The 19,516-nt window shown below is 47.8% G+C and overlaps 2 protein-coding genes across 2 annotated transcripts in view; both read right to left on the bottom strand.

The window, feature by feature from the left end:
* Window positions 1-416: 416 nt before the first annotated feature.
* On the bottom strand, window positions 417-11,609 carry Mfsd2b (MFSD2 lysolipid transporter B, sphingolipid). The gene is made up of 14 exons (XM_059248708.1): window positions 11,547-11,609; window positions 8,199-8,324; window positions 6,849-6,970; window positions 6,142-6,265; window positions 5,732-5,810; window positions 5,504-5,640; window positions 4,035-4,125; window positions 3,804-3,925; window positions 3,214-3,297; window positions 2,871-2,951; window positions 2,490-2,599; window positions 1,946-2,089; window positions 1,476-1,652; window positions 417-441 (listed from the first exon to the last, which is right to left on the bottom strand). The coding sequence occupies exons 1-14, from the start codon at window positions 11,607-11,609 to the stop codon at window positions 417-419; spliced, it is 1,485 nt and encodes a 494-aa protein (XP_059104691.1).
* A 2,625-nt stretch (window positions 11,610-14,234) lies between these two features.
* Ubxn2a (UBX domain protein 2A) overlaps window positions 14,235-19,516 on the bottom strand; it is a 31,407-nt gene continuing 26,125 nt past the window's right edge. Inside the window, exon 7 of the mRNA XM_059248547.1 lies at window positions 14,235-18,311. Within this exon, the coding sequence (XP_059104530.1) occupies window positions 18,122-18,311 (190 nt within the window). The 3' untranslated portion in view covers window positions 14,235-18,121. The remainder of the gene's footprint in view (window positions 18,312-19,516) is intronic.

Consider the following 19,516-nt stretch of genomic DNA (forward strand, 5'->3'; position numbering starts at 1 on the left):
CCAGCTTTTCCATGCTCTCAGTAGGTGTCCACTGGAGACTGGGCAAACCAGGTCTTTGTCTGTTTTCCTGTGTGTGGAGCTCTGCCATCTAGCAAAGGGAGTGAGTGTACAAGCTGGAGGAGGCAGGACCTTCCTGATGCCAGAAGTAGTCTTGGGGGATGCTTTCAGAGTCTGAGGTTTCTTGAAGGTAGAGAAGTTTGGGCTACAAGTCGGAAAGGTCCAGGGTCAACAGGTAAGGAGGTGGCAGGTAGGGTCCCTGGAACCTGGGCTAGCCCCTTCGGGAGATGTCACTAAAGCCTCCATTCGCAAGGGAAAATGTCGTGTGCTAAGTTGCTTTGCTGTGCCCGGGGGCTGGACAGAGAGTGCCAGAAAATGCAGGCTTCTGCGTTCCCGGCTCACAGAAGTCCCCTTCACGTTCAGGCGATGCTGTAGCTAGTTCTCCTGAGGGAAGGGAAGAAGCCGAGAAGGAAGAGATGTAAGGTGAGGGTCTCTGCCCTGTCATAGAAGTTTCAGTGGCTGTTCCGTGTCTTGCCAGCAACTCTCCACTCACAGGCCTACTAAAGCCACAGCCCAGTTCCTCCAGTCCCATCAGGCAAGTCCCCAACCTCTAGGCATTGTTGGAGTTGAGAGTGTGATCTCTGGGGCCCTTTAGCTGAAGGCTGATGTTATCAGCTGTGAGAAGTGAGGGGCTGCTGATAATGCCGCCTTGTGTGTCCCGTGTAGAGATGGACAGCGACTTGTGTGTTTGTGAGTAGGAACATCTGTGGGCCAGATGTGTGTTGATGTGGCAGCACACACTTCCTCATAGGTGCCTCTTTGGCCTTGGGCCCTCCCTGTGCTGAGCTGCTGGGATAAAAGGATTCACGTGCTATATCCCCAGCTGCAAGATTCCTGCACTATCCTAGGAGAGCCAGGCAGCACACCCATCCTCCATGCAGTGGGATGTATGGGAGGGGAAGGGCAAGCCCAGCCACTCAGCAGCCATGGGAGGGAAGAGCAGGAGGCTCCCGGGCTCGGGCACCTGGGCAGACCCTGAGTCCACCCTCTGAGACGGAGATCCAGAAGAAGTGTGGGGAGAGGATGAGCTCAGGGGAAGGCTTCCTGCACCTGGCTAACGTGCTGGTGGGACAGCCAGTACAGCTGTGCAAGGAGTGACGTGCCCGGATGTGGAACTTGACGGAAGTGCAAGGGCGGAGGGTAACTTGAGTCACCAGGTGTGAGGTGTTCTAGATGACATGGGTAGAGGGCTGCAAGGGAGATCTAGGGATCCCTCTCATCCCCTGTCTACCCGGTAATCCAAGGGAGAAGATTGAGGATGAAGAGTAGAGATGGAAGGAAGTCTGGGAGCAAAGAGTGTCACTGAAGTTAGGCAGGCAGCCCGAAATCCGATGGCTTGTGTGTGTGTGTGTGTGTGTGTGTGTGTCCGTGTCCGTGTGTCCCTTAGGCTCGTGTACCCATGTACAAGCACTGCCCACCTCCTGAGGCTTAGCTGGGCAGAAGTGTCCTGGCTTGGCGTCTTGGGAGTTGGGCCAGCCATGAGGATGCACAGCCCAATAAGGATCATACAGGTGGGCACCGCACCGATGAGGACCTTGAGGGTGACCACTACTTCCTCTGCTTGCTGGCAGGCCCCCGCCTTATACCCCGCGAACCTGGAGAAACACCACCCCTCCATCCCATCAGCTTTGCTGAGCATGACTCCTTGGGTGAGAAGTCACAGACATGGCGCCCCCAACCTCTCCTGAAAACTGACTTCTTAGCCAGGTTGGGTATGTGAAGGGCCAGAGAGGAGTCCAGAGCCCCTTCCTTAGTCCTGATGATGGGGTTCTCCCACACTCCATAGAGTGGAGACTCATGGATGATCTCTAGGAGGGGGTTCTCTCCCTCCCCCCCCCCCCCGCCCCGGTCTTCTGTGCTTTTGGTATACCCCAGCCCTGGGACTGACTCCAAACTGAGGGTGGAGATGCCCAGGGCGCCTGCGCCTGAGAGCTTGGTGAAGAAGACGTAGGATGAGTAGAAGATCGTCTCCACGCCTGGGCCACGCTGGTGCTGCAGCTGGAAGTCATCCACCACATCTGGCAACATGGACCTGGGGGGTGGGGGCGCATAAAGTTAGCCCTCTTCCCTTTGAAAGTCAACAGACGGCCTGCGAGTCCTCAGGAGGGCAGAGACCAAGTTGGAGATCTCTGCTCAGAACCAACCCACAGCATCCAGCAGGATGTCTGTGTTTCCCTCTGTTCTGTGGTTGGCTCTTTTTTTTTTTTTTTTTTTTTTTTCCAGACAGGGTTTCTCTGTGTAGTTTTGGTGCCTGTCCTGAAACTCACTCTGTAGCCCAGGCTGGCCTCGAACTCACAGAGATCTGCCTGCCTCTGCCTCCCCAGTTCTGGGATTACAGGTGTGCGCCACCACCACCCGGCCATTGACTCCTTTTTAGGAAGGCCCCACCTGGGTGTGAGGCTCCCAATCCCGCGTCCCTTCATCCAGCCTACCAGGGTAGCAGCAGGGACACAGCGATGCTCACACCAGAGACAAAGGCCACAACATAGGCCACAGGCGCTGAGGGCACAGCAGCCAGCAAGATAGAAAAGGGCACCATCACCTGGGGAGAGAGACCTGTGAGCTGGTCCTCCATAGTCGTGTGTGTGTGTGTGTGTGTGTGTGTGTGTGTGTGTGTGTGTGTGTGTGTGTTTGTGTGTCCCGCGCTTGCTTTCTCAAAACGGGCTCAGCCTCTGTTATGCATGATAAACCCTGCACCCGGTCCTGTGCTAGGCCCAGCAGACCCAAGGGAACCCAGGTCTAAACCCCACTGAGCTCAGGCTCCCTGGTTACCTCCTCAGCCACCCCCAAGCCTTGCGTCTTGCTTCACTCACACAGATCCCGAACGCGGATGTCCTCTTCCCAAATCGCTGGAGAACCCACTCCCACAGCGGGGTGCTCAGCACGGCTGAGATCTGTGAGCAAACAGCATCATCCCACAAGGGCCCTGAGGTCCACACCTTCCCCCAGACCTCAAAGGCCTTGCTTTTAGGTAGGCCACCCAACCTCAGACTGTCTGGTTTGAACCAGTAGCTATTAACTATGAGTCTGACCCCCCCCAACTCCACCCTCTGCTGAAAAGAGACTAAAACAAGATGTGATCATTAGAACTCTGGCCACAGAGGTTCTCCCTCAGGCTCCCAAGGGCTCCAGCCTCCACCTCCTTGGTCCCCTTACCAGGATGGTTAGCACCAAGCCCTGGACATGGTCTTGTAGCCGGGAGGCATGTAAACAGAACAGGACCAGGTAGCTTTGTTCCACCTGAGGTGATGCACAGGGAACAGTCATATGCAGGGAATTGGCAGGAATTCAGAAGTCATGTGTAAAGGGAAGGTCTCCAGTAAGGCCTCTTCACCAAGTCCTTGAACTCCAAGGATTCCCCCTCACCACAGATACAAGCGTCATTCCTCCTGCACTGTCCCGGTTTGCATAGGTAGGATCAGATGGACTTGACTAGACTCCAGGTAATAGAGGATGTCCTCCCAGACACCATCGACTTCTTGGAACTCCAGTCACACAAGCCACACCCAGGTCTTCCCTCTCAGCCCCTCGTGACATCCCCTATAAAACTAAAACCTACACCGGGCATGGTGACGCATGCTCGTAAACCCAGCGCTTGCGTGCAGGCGGGAGAATCAGGAGCTGATGACCGGAATCAGCCACATAGCAAGTTTAAAGCCAGCCTGGGCTACATGAGACTCGATTTCCAATGCCTGTTTACAACAAGCACAGCCAGAGCAAATCAAAGGTCACTCGGTCAGCGGTACCTGGACCGCAGCTGAGATGAACAAGAAGGAGACCACCAGACTCAAGCAGGGCGGGTGCCGGGAAGTGATGGCCAGCCCCGTGAAGAAGCTCAGGCCTGAACCTGAGGCTGGGGCGGAAGTGTCTGCAAAACAGGAAGGTGATACCTAGACTGGTAGAGTTCAAAAACTCACCCCCGGGGGGGAGTCCTGCTCCCAGCTTCTGCCTCGCATGTCCTCACTGCACCCCCATACCTGGCTGCTCCTTCACTCCTAGGCACAGCAAACTGCCACACACAGGGTAAGTCAACGCAACCACAGCGGCTGCGAGGCAATAGAGACGAGCCTGTGGGATGGGACGAGACAGAACAGCACTGAGGGTGATGTTTCCAGACCACGGAGGAAAAGCAGGAGTACCCCTTGATGCCAGCGGGAAGGTCATCACCCCAAGCCCAAAGATGCTGGCTTCTGCTCCTCCGGTTCGCTCAGAGTTAGGCCTCGGAGCTCAGGACAGTCTTGCTTTTCTGATGACTCTTGGCCCCCATAGGGAAGGGAACATCCGAGCCACCAGAGGTCAGCATGCCTGATGTCCCATCTTAGTCAGCAAATGGGCATTGCTGCTAACTTCTGTGTCCTAGATCCTGGGGTCACAAGGACGAGCAAGTGGCCCCTCATCCGCAGTAAGGGGGAGGGGTGTGCGCATCCATAGCCAGTCAACAGTAGTGTGATGGATGGTGACCCGGATGAAATACAGAGAAAATAAAGATGCAGATAAAGAGATGCACGGGGTGATAGCCAATGAGGACAGAGGGCGCTTCTGGGAGGGGGAGGAAGGGAGCTCCAGGCACTGCCCTGGCCTCGCCCTGGAAAGCACACTGTTCTTGGCTCAGTTCTCTTCTTTCCTTGTCCTGAAATTGTTGGTAATTTTGTATGTGAAATTTTTTTTTTTTTTGAGGCAGGGTCTTCGTGTTGCCCAGGCTGGCCTATAACTCACTATGTAGCCAAGGATGACCTTGCACTTGGGATCTTTGCTTCCACCTCTGGGTGCTGGGATTACAGCTGCGACCCATCATTGGCCTCCATGGTGCTGCAGGACTTCAAACCTGCGGGGCAAATCCTCTCCCGACTGAGCTGTAACCCGGTCCCTGCATTCTCTGTTGTTCTTGTCCATTAGTGGTTTTTGTCCTCTCCACCCCTATCCCCCCAAGAAGCACACACACTGAGTGCTTTGTTTATTTCGAGACAGGTTTCATATAGCCCAGGCTAGCCTTAAACTGACTGCTCTTCCTGTCTCCGTCTCCTAGGTGTGCCGCCATGCCTCGCTTGTGGCTTTGCTGTTGCTATTTGGTTGGTTTTGGCCATGCCTGGTGATTGAATTTATTTAGTACCTCATGCATGCTGGTCAAGTGCTCTCCCACTGAGCTACATCCTCTAGTGGTTTGTTATCTCTCTCTCTCTCTCTCTCTCTCTCTCTCTCTCTCTCTCTCTCCCTCCCTCCCTCTCTCTCTTCCTCTCCCCCTCTCTCCCTTCCTTCTTCTCTTCCAGACAGGCTTAGTGGAGAACCTGACAGGTGTTGGGGCTTGTGAGTTCAGCCAGAGAAGTAGGAAAAAGGTGAGGGCACATGCAGTGGGCGTCCCCACCCAAGAGGAAGAAACGACAGAAGAGCATCCCTGGAGGAAGGAGTTGACTCCGCAGAGGGGGTCCTGGGTACCTCAGACACTTACGGCATCTGGGGAGACAGCGGTACTCCCGGGGAGCTGCACTCCAGGATCCTCACACCTCCGAGACCCATGGGCACTGGACACGATGAGCCCATGGACGGCGGCTCCCATCAGCGTCCCTGCCATCTCCATGGTCATCCCTGGAGACAGAGCATGTACAAGGTGACGTGGTGAGCTGCAGGATCTGAAAGACAGGAGCTTCCCGCCGGAACACAGCTGTGCTGTACTCACGGTATGCAGTGGCAGAGTCTCGCTCTCTGGGGCTGGGAGTGAGGATCATAGTGAGCGCCGTGTAGGGAACCTGGAAGAACTGGATGGCCCCTCAGAGATTAGGATGGCCTTCGCCACCCATACTGTCACTCAAGGACTGTTCCTTCCCTTGCCACTTTGCTATGCAAAAGCCAGCAGCCACCCTGTCCCATCCAGGTTCCTAAGAGGCCCAGCCATCTGAATCTCAAAGCTAAGGGCTCAGAAGCAAAGCCCTGAGCAGAGCCAGGATTGTTAGTGACAGGTTTCCAAGCACCGATGGGCAGGTCAGAGCAGTGAGTCCGGACCTACAACACCCTGACTCCAAACAGAATTCCTATCTGGCAGTGGGAATCACCAGAACCAGGCCGAGGAGGGGGTGATCACACACTTACCGTAGCCAGGGCCTGGAACAGGCAGTAGAAGGTAGTATACCAGAGCCCACGCAGGCTGGTGAATGGGGGCAGGAACCACAGGAAGAAGTAGGCCAGGGCAATGAAGGGCATGCAGCCCAGCGCCCTGTAGAGGCACAGCTGAGGCACTATGCCTACCACACGGGGCACCAAGGACTCAGCAGGGACAACCTCACCCTGTCTCTGCCCCTTGACAGGACCCTGGAGCTGGGGCTCTAAGGGAGCCACAGAGACAGGGGGAAGCGAGGGTAATGGAAGGAGGGGCATTCACTGTTGGGACTCTGGCCAGGGGCCTTGGAGGTGCTGTTCCCTGTACTCAGAACACTGGAGAACTGGGGGTTCACTTAGTGATAGCGCCTTTGGCTAGCACATATAAGGCACTGAGTTTCACTTCCTGGAGCACACGTACGTTGTTTTTCCTCTAGGACCTTCCAGCCCAGTCCCACCACATGAGCCACTGACAGAGCAGGGAGCCCCGGGAGCTTGTTCAGCCCTGCGCCCACTGATGAGGAACGGACAATCCCTGAGCATGTCTCTGGACTACTGTAAGACTCATATTCTGACCTAGCTCATCTCCTGCACCGCACAGGCTTGCCCTCTAACCATCCACAGGTATCAACCAAGAAACAGGCTGTGACAGTGACCTAGGACCAAGGGGGTGGGAATCTAAGCACCAAGGGACTGCTCACCAAGGCATCAGCCGTCCAGATCTTGTCCTGCTTTTGTTGATGAAGAAGCCAGCCACAGGGTCTGCAACTGCCCCAGACACCTTCCCTCCAAACAAGGCAAGTGACACCTGGGCAGCGGGGATCTGAGACCATCAAGAAGATACAGCTAAGGTTCCGCAAAACCAGAGACTATAGTCAGGCTCGCTCGCCGTGGAAAGGGGGATCTGGGAACTCATCTGGGGCTAGAGCCATGGTGGAAAGGGTTCCTTCCCGGGACATGATTTCAGAAAGCTCTGAGGGACATCAGAGCCAGTGAGGAGAGGGGTAAAGTCACTGTTCTCAACCTCTGGGTCACGACCCCACAGGGGTTGCATATCGGATATTTACATTATGATTCATAACAGTAGCAAAATTATAGCTATGAAGTAGCAATGATATAATTTTATGGTTAGGGGTCACCACAACATGAGGAACTGTATTAAAGGGTGGCAGCATTAAGAATATTGAGAACCAGTGAGATAGAGTTTCATGTCTCAAGGTCAGTATGTAGGCAAGGATGACCTTCAACTTCCAACCCTGTCTCTGCTACTGGGATTATAGGATTGCACCACTGTGCCCATTTCATGCATGCTAGCGTGGTAGTTTGAATGTAATTGGCCCCATAAGCCCACAATCTCATAGGGAGTGGCATTATTAGGAGGTGTGGCTTCGTTGGAGTGTGTATGGCCTTGTTGGAGGAAGTGTGTCACTGTGGGGGCGGGCTTTGAAGTTTCATATACTCAGGATACCGCCCAGTAAGTCAGTTGGCTTCCTGTTGTCTTCAAGATGTAGGATACTTGCTTATTCCTCCAGTACCATGCCTGCCTGCATGCTGCCATGCTCCTTGCCATGATGGACGGAACCTCTGAACTGTATAAGCAAGCCACCCCAATTAAATGTTTCCTTTAGAAGAGTTGCTGTGGTCATGGTGTCTCTTCGCAGCAGTAGTAATCCTGACTAAGACACTAGACAACCACTCTACCTGTTGAACTATCCCCATCTTGTTTTGTTTCGAGACAGGGTCTCATGTAGCCAAGGCTGGCCTCAAACTAGCCATGCTGCCGAGCCTGGGTTTGAACTCCCGATCCTTGTGCCTCTGCCTCTCAACTGAAATGCCTGGATTCCAAGTGTCTGTCACCACATCTGGCTATTTTCTCATTTTCCTAGTACAAGCAGGATGTAATGAGTATCTTTGAAGAGATTTCCCTCCATGGCCTTTTTATCGTTGCTGTCAAACTTGGGTCACAGGGCTAGCTACCAAAACCAAAGTGGCAGCATGGGTGGAGAGGAGGTAGGAAGACCAGGGGGCCCTGGGCGGCTGCCCACACTCACCTGTGCCACATCGAGTAGGAAGGGCTGCAGGTAGAAGGCCGAGGCACTGGAGGCCACCTGGTTGGGGACTCCACCAATGCCATAGCACACCTTCGTACAGACTGACAGGCGACCGGTCCTGTTGTCCTGGGGGAGACACAGGAACTAACCCCTATCCCTAGAGACGCAAAACAGCTCCCCACACCCCAATGACTCTCATAAAAATCCTAGATTCCCTGACTCAGTAACCCCAGCCTCATTTTGACCCCAGAGCATCCTAAAAGGAAGTGAGAGAGAATTAAAAAGCAGAATTCCAAACCGTGACCTCTAAACCATTCCGGGGGGGAAGTTCTTCCTTGCATACTGCCCCCATGATTCCTGCAATAGCCACATAGTACTGAGTCAGTATTCAGAGTGAGCTGTGGGCCCCTGTATGACCCTGAATAAATCCCTTTATGTCTCTAGGCCATGTTTTCCTCATCTATCAGAGGAAGTCTACCTGCCAGCTTCACAAGGTTGTCATGATGGTGGACCCGAGACAGTGGCTCTGAGAATGGATCGTTCAGTGTTTGGGTTTATTTTACGTGTGTGTGTGTGTGTGTGTGTGTGTGTGTGTGTGTGTGTGTGTGTGTGTGATGCATGCTCCACAGCACACATGTGGAGGTTACAGTATATTCTCTTTCCATCATGGGAACTCTAGGTATCGAACTCAGGTCATCAGGCTTGGTGGCAGGTGTTTACCCACTCAGTCCCCCAATGTCTGTGACTTTTGCAAGGCACCTGTCGAGTCCCTGGCATCAGTTGTGGTGGGGATGTGTACACCATAGACACCAGCAAACCTTACCCCTTTCCTTTTGGGAAGACTGTTTATCAACCCAGCAGTATCACAAAATAGTGAAGAGCCTGGAACGTGGAATATCACCGTCCCTCAGCCATCCAGCAGAGTCATAAACATTTGATTGCCAGCTCACAGCCCCACGTGGTCCAAACACGGCTCCTTGCTGACATCCCACTGTGAAACCAGCTCTGCACCCCATTCGCCACAGGGCATTAAATAACACTGGTGTTTGCTCAGTGGCTCGGGCCACACACAACCTTGGTCATCCTCGGTTCCTATCTTTTTCAGTTCCCCTGCCACATCTGTCAGGTGAGCTCCTAAGTGGCTCCTCTGCCGCTAGTCCACTCCCCTGCAGCAGCCAGTGCTCTTTGAATAACATAAATCAGACTCTGTCTGTTTAAAAACCAATAACTTGTCTGTCTTTATTGTCTAGTAAAAAGCCAAGTCCTCGAAATGGCCTACAGGAATCCCACTCTGATCCCACTACCTCCCTTCCAATAGCTTTCTTGGTGGGAGGTTCTTATTGTTCAAACTGCGTTGAGACTGTTGCTTCCTCAGGGCCTTTGTGTTTCTGTCTTCTCTAGAAGGTTCTTTTGTGTCTTTCAAGAGTTGATTGCTTGCCATTCAGGTATGAGTTTAAATGTTCCTTCCTCAGAGGCATTCCCTGACAACTTGGGTCTCTGAATCGCCCAGACTGTCTGGTATATTCTCATTTATTCCTATTTCTCCCCCTGACCACTTAAGCTGAGAGCATAAATGTTCTCCCTCAATGTGGTGCCTCTTGTACCTGGGCATACTGTAGGTGCTTAATATATGTTTTTAAAGCAATACATGGCCAGGAGGACACTGTAAAGTACTCTATGTTCAGATAATGCTAGGAATCATTTTTTTCATCCTTTGCCTGGGGACGGAAGCAGGATAGAAAGCTAAGACTTTGTCCATTTCAGTATCTTGGAGGCACCACAGGCAGGCTACATGGAAGGGAAGGTCTTCCCAGATAAGGTTTATCTCCCACTTCACACATGCTTCCTACCCTAGGCGAGAAACCGCTCTCAATGCTGGGTGCATTCTTTTTCTGATATTTGTGTGAACATTATTGCAACTTCCAGAAACGCTTAGTTGGCAGAATCCAGCGTGAGTGGATTCCCATCCCATAATGAGTCTCTTGTTTCCCCCTAAATGGGCCGGTAGAGGTTTTAGATAATAGAGGACTGGCCAAACAAATTCCAAAAGAAACAGAGATGATACAGTCTTGAGGTCTTCCGAATGATCATTTGGTCGCCTTACCCCATCGTCCATGGAATCTACATTTTACAAACTGACAAACTGGCTGTGTGATCTAGGCAGGGCTAGCCTTGCTGAGCTTCAGTTTCTTGACAAGCAAAATACAGATATATACACCCCATAGTATTAGGATAATTAAATACTGGTGCTTCCTTTCTTTCTTCCTCTCTCTCTCTCTCTCTCTCTCTCTCTCTCTCTCTCTCTCTCTCTCTCTCTCTCTCTCTCTTTCTTCTTGCCATTAATATATCACCTCAATTCCCTGAATTTTTCTGGAAAATGAGAGTCCTCAAAGGGCCCTCTACCCCACTCCCAGTATAAGAGAAGTCTTATCATGATAGACAAACCCTCTGAAACTGGGCTACATCTTTACTCATCCCCTTTCTTGATTGTTAAGATTGTTAAGGTCTTACTATGCTTCCCAGAACCTCAAGGAATCTTCCTGCCTCAGTCTCCCCAGCCAGGAACTGGGATTACAGGCACACTGAGGCACCAGGGGTCTCCCAGTTGAGGGGTGCCTCTTTCTTTTGCTCTGAGTTGCCTGACTCAGTAAACACTGAGTCAAGATAGGGGATGGGGGGGGGAGGAGAGGGGAATCTGTGGTTGGTACTTAAAATGAATAGAAAATCTCTTAATAATAATAATAAAAGATAGGGGATGGAGGTGGTAGTCTATTGAAGCCGCAGGAACACCTTGCCAATGGAACTGAGGTAGGTTCTGAATAGAGCACGACACAGCCCGAGGCTCTTAACCCCTCTCTGGCATTAGCACCAGTCTCAACATTAGCCCCAGCCCCAGCTCTACCCACGAAGAGAACGCAGAGGGTCTAAGAACACCTTGGATTCCAATCTCCCCATACCTCCAAAGCCCCCCGCCTGGGCACCCGGGGGATCGTCTTTCTAAGGAGAACTCGGTATCTGGGCAGCACCAGGGTTTCAGAGGGAGGCTAAGTCCATTGGAGCTGCCTTGAGTTTGGGGAAGGGAGGCAGCCCCCTTACCAACATCTGCCGGGGCTGAAGCGGTGGCCTGGGATCAGGACATTAGAGACCTGGTCCTTTCTGCCTGCCTATTTGTTACTTCACATCAGGACTCTGGGTGCCATCCTGTTTTCTGTAGGGTGTTCCAGTGGGGCACCAAACTCTGTACTCTGCCCAACATCTGGATAAAGGGCTATGGCAGGTGCCTGTCTTCCCTGCCCATGGGAGCGCCCAGCAGCCCGCTTGCTTCCCTCTGGCCCTCCTGGCGCTCACCGAGCCTGGCTCCTGGGTGTGAGGCTCTGCAACCGGAGCCGGGGTGGGTTCGTGAGACGACATCCGCGGGCTGCTTGTCTCTGACTGTCGCGGCGCTGGGCGCTATTGTACGAGGGGTGTGTCCCGCCAAGTGGGCGCGGCCCGGGCGAGCAGGCAGCGGGCCCGCGGAGCCCCAGCAGTCCCTCTGCAGCCTGCGGCAGCAGCTTGAGGATACCCAACACCTCCAAGTTTCCGGGTCAATCGCCACACACCTGGGGAAAGCTGCCAAGCCCTCTGGGACGATTTTCTTTTCTTGGCCAACTTGTAGACAGAAACTCTCAGCTAACCCCACCGTGGGTGAAAGCCAGCAAATAAATTTATTCTTTAAATGAAGCAATACACTCCACTTGTTCAGACTAAAATTATAGCTGTGCTTCAGGCTTTCAGTACACATTTCCCAGGCTTTCCTATAGGTAACTGGTAGGTACGTCTGTGCAACCAAGTCCTGGCAGATGAATTAAGTGTGGTGTGTGCAATATTCCAGGAAGTGCTTTAAAAGACAAAGGACCAGCCGGACGGTGGTGGCGCACGCCTTTAATCCCAGCACTCGGGAGGCAGAGGCAGGCGGATCTCTGTGAGTTCGAGGCCAGCCTGGGCTACCAAGTGAGTTCCAGGAAAGGCGCAAAGCTATACAGAGAAACCCTATCTCGGAAAAACAAAACAAAACAACAACAAAAAAAGACAAAGGACCACACTGTATAAATCTCTTGTCAAAATAGTGTGACTTGCCTGCCTTGTATTATCAGACTACTGAAACAATGGGCCCCAGAAATAAGTCACCCCTCAAAACAAAACAACAACCCCCCCCAAAAAAAAACAATACAACAAAACCAAAAAACTCTTTCTGGGAGAAGAGGCCCTGGGCAGCCAGAGAAGGAACTTCTTAGAGAGAGATCTCCACTTGTCTGTTAGTCTTGGCTGGACTGCTGAGTTCCACTCCCTCCCGGAGATGGACTTGGGAGGTCATTGGCTCCTTTGGTTACTCTCCTCACTGTGCTCACAGTGAATATGCCTCCCTTTCCTCTATTCATCGGGCTCTTTGAGTTAGTGCAGGGAGGGTGGACTGCTCAACCCGGTGTGACCTTCAGTCCAGTAGCAATAGGTGCAATGTACATACTAGACCACTGTTCCTCGGGACACATGCACAAGCTGAACTACAGTAAAATGACAAACTTTTTTTTTTTTTTTTTTTTTTTTTTTTTTTTTTTTTTTTTTTTGGTTTTTCGAGACAGGGTTTCTCTGTGTAGCTTTGCGCCTTTCCTGGAACTAACTTGGTAGCCCAGGCTGGCCTCGAACTCACAGAGATCCGCCTGGCTCTGCCTCCCGAGTGCTGGGATTAAAGGCGTGCGCCACCACCGCCCGGCCCAAAATGACAAACTTTTTGCTGCAAATAATCACAACATGTGGCAAGGTATTCGTGTTCTCCCAAGTGTGGGAGATAACATTCACAAACTATAAAGCACTTGTATTGGGATATATACAAATAACTCTCTTAATAACAAAAAAAAAAATCTCATTTTAAAGATACACAGATAAACTATAAGGACATAAAAACATGCTCATGCTGGCTGTGGCTGTGTATGGTCTTTTTTAGAGACAGTTTCTCTGTGTAGCCCTGACTGTCCTGTAACTCCAATTGTAGACCAGGCTGGCCTCGAACTGCCTCCTGAGTGCTAGGATTAAAGGTATGTGCCACCACGCCCAGATGGAGTTCCTTTTCAAGGAGATGCAAATTTCCAAAATTATATCCTGGTTGAATAATATAGTTGAATACATTTAAAAAAAATCATTGACTCTTTTTTTTTTTTTTTTTTTTTTTTTTTTTAAGATTTATTTATTTATTATGTATACAGTGTTCTGTCTGCACGTATGCCTGCAGGCCAGAAGAGGGCACCAGATCTCATTACAGATGGTTGTGAGCCACCATGTGGTTGCTGGGAATTGAACTCAGGACCTCTGGAAGAGCAGTCAGTGCTCTTAACCCCTGAGCCATCTCTCCAGCCCTGACTCTTTTTTTTGTGCCTGGCGGTACAGCTATCTTGAGAACCCACGTCAACTTATACTGAGATTATCTTTAGAAGATCTGTATTTTATAACTTTCCATAATGAGTATGAATTATGAGTATGAATTGTCTGTGCCAAAACAATTTAAAACAAATGACAAAGAGCAAGATATAAATGTAATGAGTAAGCCACTTCTAACTTCTAACTGAGGATCCAGTGTGGTAAGCAACTTTTTACCGAAGTGGTTTGTTCTTTGGCAAAGAAAAACAAAGGAGTGTATTAATAAACCTCCATGCTATGTCATTAGAACAAATACAACCGTTGGATTGGTATAAAATATCACTTTTTCACATTTCTGAGCATGAAAACAACATTGGTTAAAGAAAAGGCATCTAGCCGGGCGGTGGTGGCGCACGCCTTTAATCCCAGCACTCGGGAGGCAGAGCCAGGCGGATCTCTGTGAGTTCGAGGCCAGCCTGGGCTACAGAGTGAGTTCCAGGAAAGGCGCAAAGCTACACAGAGAAACCCTGTCTCGAAAAACCAAAAAAAAAAAAAAAAAAAAAGAAAAAAAAGAAAAGGCATCTAATAAATAATCATCGATTCTCAAACTGAATGACTTAGCCAAATAAACAAATGACAAAAGCATTCACATGTACTATTTTATAACAAGTGTAAATCATTTAACAAACCCTTTCAATGAACAGCGTTTTAAGAGAACAGTTCATTTAACCATTAGCAAAATACCACATCAAAAATATATTAAGGCACTAAAATAAATACACACATACTGCATTGTCAATGTATGGAAACATCATGACGCGCACTGACTCATAAAGTAAGATTATTTTAGTTTTGAATGCATATTAATCTAGCTAGCAGATTTGGATGTATAAATCAGACATGTACTTCTGTATGTCCATCTTATCCACAAGATAAAGGACTAGTGACAGATTTGAAGCAATGACTTGGGTCAGATTGCATTCCATTCCTAAGATGTTCATTCATTTCAGGTTTTGCTTCCCTTGGCCATTTATGCTTCCAAAGTCAACCTGTAGTAAGGAGTCTAGCAACTTCATAACTTCTGAATTTTCAAGTAAACAGCTTTATCAGATGATTATCATCAAGAACATGATTTACACTAACATTTTCACAGTTAAAAAAAACACAAGTTATTGCTGATGACTGTTCTTCCTATTGGAACCTCCCACTGGCATGTACTCTACAAGATACACAAGAAACCCCCTGTAGCTTCTGGTTAATGAGGAACTGGAAAATCCACAAAGGAGGCTTTTTTTTTTTTTCTTTTTTGGTAGATACATGAGAAACATTCTTGTGAGAGGCCTTTCATAAATTACAACTATGCATATAGAAAGGTTTCATGATAGACCTATATGAAACATTTCCTTAGAGATTCCTGACCATATTAACAATCAGAAGTTTTTGCCTATATCTGAAAGATAAAGTTATCGATTTTACTATCCTCTTTTTTTTTGTTAAGAACGTAATTATTTCTGTTTGCTAAAGAGGGCTCTGATATTGCTATGTAAACATTATTGACAATAAATAGTTTTCTATTAGGTACCTGCTGAATTCCTAGGTTAAGGGCAAAATGAAAATGCTCTCCTTCATCCTCTATTCCACACCACCCACCCAAAAAACAGGTGTGGCATGTGGAAGGCTGGAGCTAGGGAAGAGAGCGTCTTTAAAATAGGACTACAAAAGAAAGGGCTGATCCAGGACATCCAGTTATGCACACGGGTTCCCTCTTGGCATTCCTGAGCCTTAGTTAAAACCTCATTCACACTTTGCAGTCCTGCCTCATCTGTGGCTGGGAGGCAAGGCACAGGTTACATCATGAATGGTTCAGCTTAAAGAGAACAGCCTGAGTAAATTTAGCTAAGTGTGGTGCAGAAGCTGCATTTCGGCGGAGTGGTTCACTGTCTGTGCTGAAGCACACAGCGTGGATTTCCACAGGACTCAGAACTCCTGCATCGTTACACTAACTACCTACGAATCACTCGAGATTCCAGATGGAGCTGGCACCATGTCAGACACAGTGAATCATGTTTGTGGAAGGTAGCAGGAATGGACTTTGTTTATTTAAGACAGTCTCATTCTGCAGCCCAAGCTGCCCTTGACCTCATGGTAATCCTTCTGCCTCAGCCTCCCAAGTGCTATGATCACAGATGTGGGCTACCATGTTTGGCCAGGTATTGGCCCTGGAAAGGACTCCCAAATGACCCTCTGTCAGAATGTCTCTCTTAGTCATGTAGTGTTACGTTTCTTTTTCACTCTCACCAATGAAAAGGGCTGTCTTCTAGAGGCTATTAAGTGAGTGATACTACAACATAGTGAATACAGGAACAGGTGAGAATCATTTATATTCACTGTCAGACAAACTTTTGGGAAAAAATACAGTGTCACTTTTCTCAAGAAATTCTTTCATGCTTTGGAAATTATTTAAATCTTTAAAAAAATTAACGTGTATATGTTTTTCCTGCCATGTATCACTTGAGTGCAGTACCCACAGAGGTCAGGAGAGGGAGCTGGATGCCTCTAATCAGGAGTTACAAGTGATTGTGAGTTGCCATGTGGGTGCTGGGAATTGAACCTGGGTCCACAGCAAAAGCAGCCAGTGCTCTTAACTGCTGAGCAATCCCTCCAGGATTGAAAGTTGTTATTATAGAGACAGGACTTTGCTATGTTACTTAGGCTGATCTGAATTCCTGGGCTCAAGTGACCCTCCCCTCTCAGTTTGGTGTGAGGGTGTGAGTGACAGCTACAGGGCATGCACCACTGTGGGCAGCTTGGAAGTTATTATTTTTAAAGGAATAAATATCTGAAAACTCTGAGGTTCCCCCCCACACCCCCCACAGGGTTTCTCTATATAGCCCTGGCTGTCCTGGAACTCACTCTGTAGACCAGGCTGGCCTCGAACTCAGATCTGCCAGTGTCTGCCTCCAGAGTGCTGGGACTAAAGGTATACACCATCACCTGGCCAAACTTTGAGTTTTTAATACTATTATACATATAACTCACATAAAAGGTTTATAGCATACATCCAGCACCCTATGGATACTGTTGCTGGTATAGGCCACTTAATCCTTGCTACAATGTATACTTCACTTTTGTTTTTAGTAATTTTTATTTATATTTTAATTACTTAAAGTTTAATTCAATAGACCATTTGCAAAATAGTTCACTCACATAAAAGGTTTATAGCATACATCCAGCACCCTATGGATACTGTTGCTGGTATAGGCCACTTAATCCTTGCTACAATGTATACTTCACTTTTGTTTTTAGTAATTTTTATTTATATTTTAATTACTTAAAGTTTAATTCAATAGACCATTTGCAAAATAGTTCACTCACATAAAAGGTTTATAGCATACATCCAGCACCCTATGGATACTGTTGCTGGTATAGGCCACTTAATCCTTGCTACAATGTATACTTCACTTTTGTTTTTATTAATTTTTATTTATATTTTAATTACTTAAAGTTTAATTCAATAGATCATATGCAAAATAGTTCATTTAACTTATTTCCAAACACGGGGATTTAATCTGAAAACTGAAACATAATTGGTTTTCAGTTAAAAGTATAATACACTAAGCATGTTTTCCTAGAATGTCTACACAGGTTTACTGTGATATGAAGTAGAAAATGTGTACTTTTTGTGAATTTAAGAAACATTCACAAATTTGTAATATGATAAAGTAGATTTTAGTTGAGTGGTGCAAACGAATGGCTAATTACAAATGTTAGCTAAAAATTAATTCCTAGTTTTTGGGGAGAAAGTAGGAAGAGAATCAACTGTGGTTCTTGGAGAATTTTTGTGAGTGCTTTTACATTTCATATTTAAAGTTTTTTTTTTTTTTAATTTGCTGGGGATTGATTGAACCTGGGGTCTCATATATGCTTGGCAAATACTCTACCATTGAACCCATCTACCTCAGCCCATAAAATTACATATTGAAGGTATAGAAAAGTGTGTAGGAACATTAATACTAACATTGTACTAAGCTACACAATTTTATTCCTAAAAGATTATACATCTTAGATACTCTTGCTAAATTAATACTTGAATATCTCTTGCCATCACAGAGTGAAAACTGAGAAGCTGTGAGGGTTAGGTATAGGCAATACAATAATAACATTGATGCTTTTAACATGTCATGTACAATATTTAATGTATTGCTATTTAAAAACTGAGAGAGCTAACATTTATATTAATATCTGCTATTTGGAAATAATGTTTCAATGCTAATACTCTGCTAATTTAGACCACATGAAGATTAATTATATAGCTATTTAATATATCATGTTGGTTAACTGGTATTTGAAGATACACATTAACTGTGGTTTCCGGCCATACATTGCTCTCCTAACTTGTGATTATTTAAACACCCTCCTAAGGAATTAAGTAGCACCCAAACCACAAGCTCAAGCAAACTGACTTCTGTCTCCCACTTCTGCATGTCCACTTCCAACCATCACTTCTCTCAGTCTCTCAAAACTCAAAACTATCAGAGTTTTCTAAAAGGCTCCGCGGTTTGCTGGAGTCTCTGAATGATTACAGCATTCTGTAATTCTGCTTCTTCCAATGTCAGCGTCTCATCCAGAAGTCTGAGAAAAGGAAGAGCCGTTGCCAGGGCAAAGGGGGGGCTTCTCTGAGATCCTTGGTATTTTTCAATGAAGTCTTTGATGTGGCTCACCCTGCAAAATACCACAAACTATTAATTGATGAAATCAACTTGTAGTATAGGTATTTGGATTTGTTAAAATAGAGACTAGAGAAAGTTTTGTATGATACACACCAGTCATTTGTTTCTTTGTTTAAAGCAGTGCTTGGATTACAGGCCAGTGCTAAGTTTACAGATATGTGACACCATGTCCAGTTTATGTGGTACTGGAGATTGAACCCAAGGCTTCGGGTATGCTAGGCAGGTCCTTTACCATCTGAGCTACACAAGCTCCCTATCCTTTGGGAATGAACCCAGAGGCTCAGACATGCTAGCCAAGAACTCCTACTAGTCAGCTGAAGCTCAGGTTCTAGGTGACCTTTTAAATCTGATGTGTGTGTGTGTGTGTGTGCATGCGCATGCACTCTGCCAACTGCGCTACATCTTCAGCCCATGATCATCACACTCTTGAATGTCCATCAGTTAGTTCAACTCTGTGGGTTTTGGTTTTTCCAGTCAGGGTTTCTCTGTGTTCTCTGTGGTCCATGCTCGTCATGTGCCAGCTGTGCAGTGGTGCAAACTTTTTTGTATTTTTTAATGATGGCGATTAAACCCAAGATTCTGTGCAAGCATTGAGATACACTTCCAACCTGTTATAAAATCTATTTTTTCAAGACAGGATTTCATGTAGCCCAGGCTGGTCTCGAACCTGCCATGTAGCTGAGGATATGTTCGAACTTCTTTTCTGATCCTCCTGCCTCTACTTCCTAAGCCTGGGATAGTGAGATCCTAAGTCAAAAACAAATAAACGAACAGAAACTGTACAAAAGATGAGAAAAAATGCCTGAGATGCAGAGAAAGTTCAAGGCCTGTCTGGCAATTTGGCGAGAACTGTCCCAAAGTTAATACAAAGTAAAAACAGGATAGTTCAGTGGTAGAATACTGGCCTAAAAAACAAAAACAAAAACAAAAAAAACAACCAACCAACCTACCCCGAAGAAGAAACGTAAACTTCAAACGCTGTAATTGTGGGTGAAAGCACTCGCTGCCAAACCTGACGACCTGACTGAGCTCCCAGGACTCAAGATGGAAAGAGAACAGACTCAGAAATAGTTCTCTGACACCCCTACCCACGCAGGGTGCATGTGTACTCCCTACCTAACCACCCACTCACACAAGACAGAAGGACAGACAGACAGATACATACATACATACATACATACATAGAATGTAAAAAAG

Source organism: Peromyscus eremicus, chromosome 22 (assembly GCF_949786415.1).
Source record: "Peromyscus eremicus chromosome 22, PerEre_H2_v1, whole genome shotgun sequence".
Lineage (NCBI taxonomy): Eukaryota > Metazoa > Chordata > Mammalia > Rodentia > Cricetidae > Peromyscus > Peromyscus eremicus.

Bases quoted from the DNA above. Each gene is read 5' to 3' on its own strand.
- Mfsd2b (XM_059248708.1), bottom strand. From the start codon at position 11,609: ATGTCGTCTCACGAACCCACCCCGGCTCCGGTTGCAGAGCCTCACACC. The intron at 6,266-6,848 runs GTGAGCAGTCCC...GTGCCTCTACAG, and splicing joins TCTGGACGGCTGATGCCTTG to GGCGCTGGGCTGCATGCCCT. The intron at 5,811-6,141 runs GTAAGTGTGTGA...GGGGCCATCCAG, and splicing joins TGTTCCAGGCCCTGGCTACG to TTCTTCCAGGTTCCCTACAC.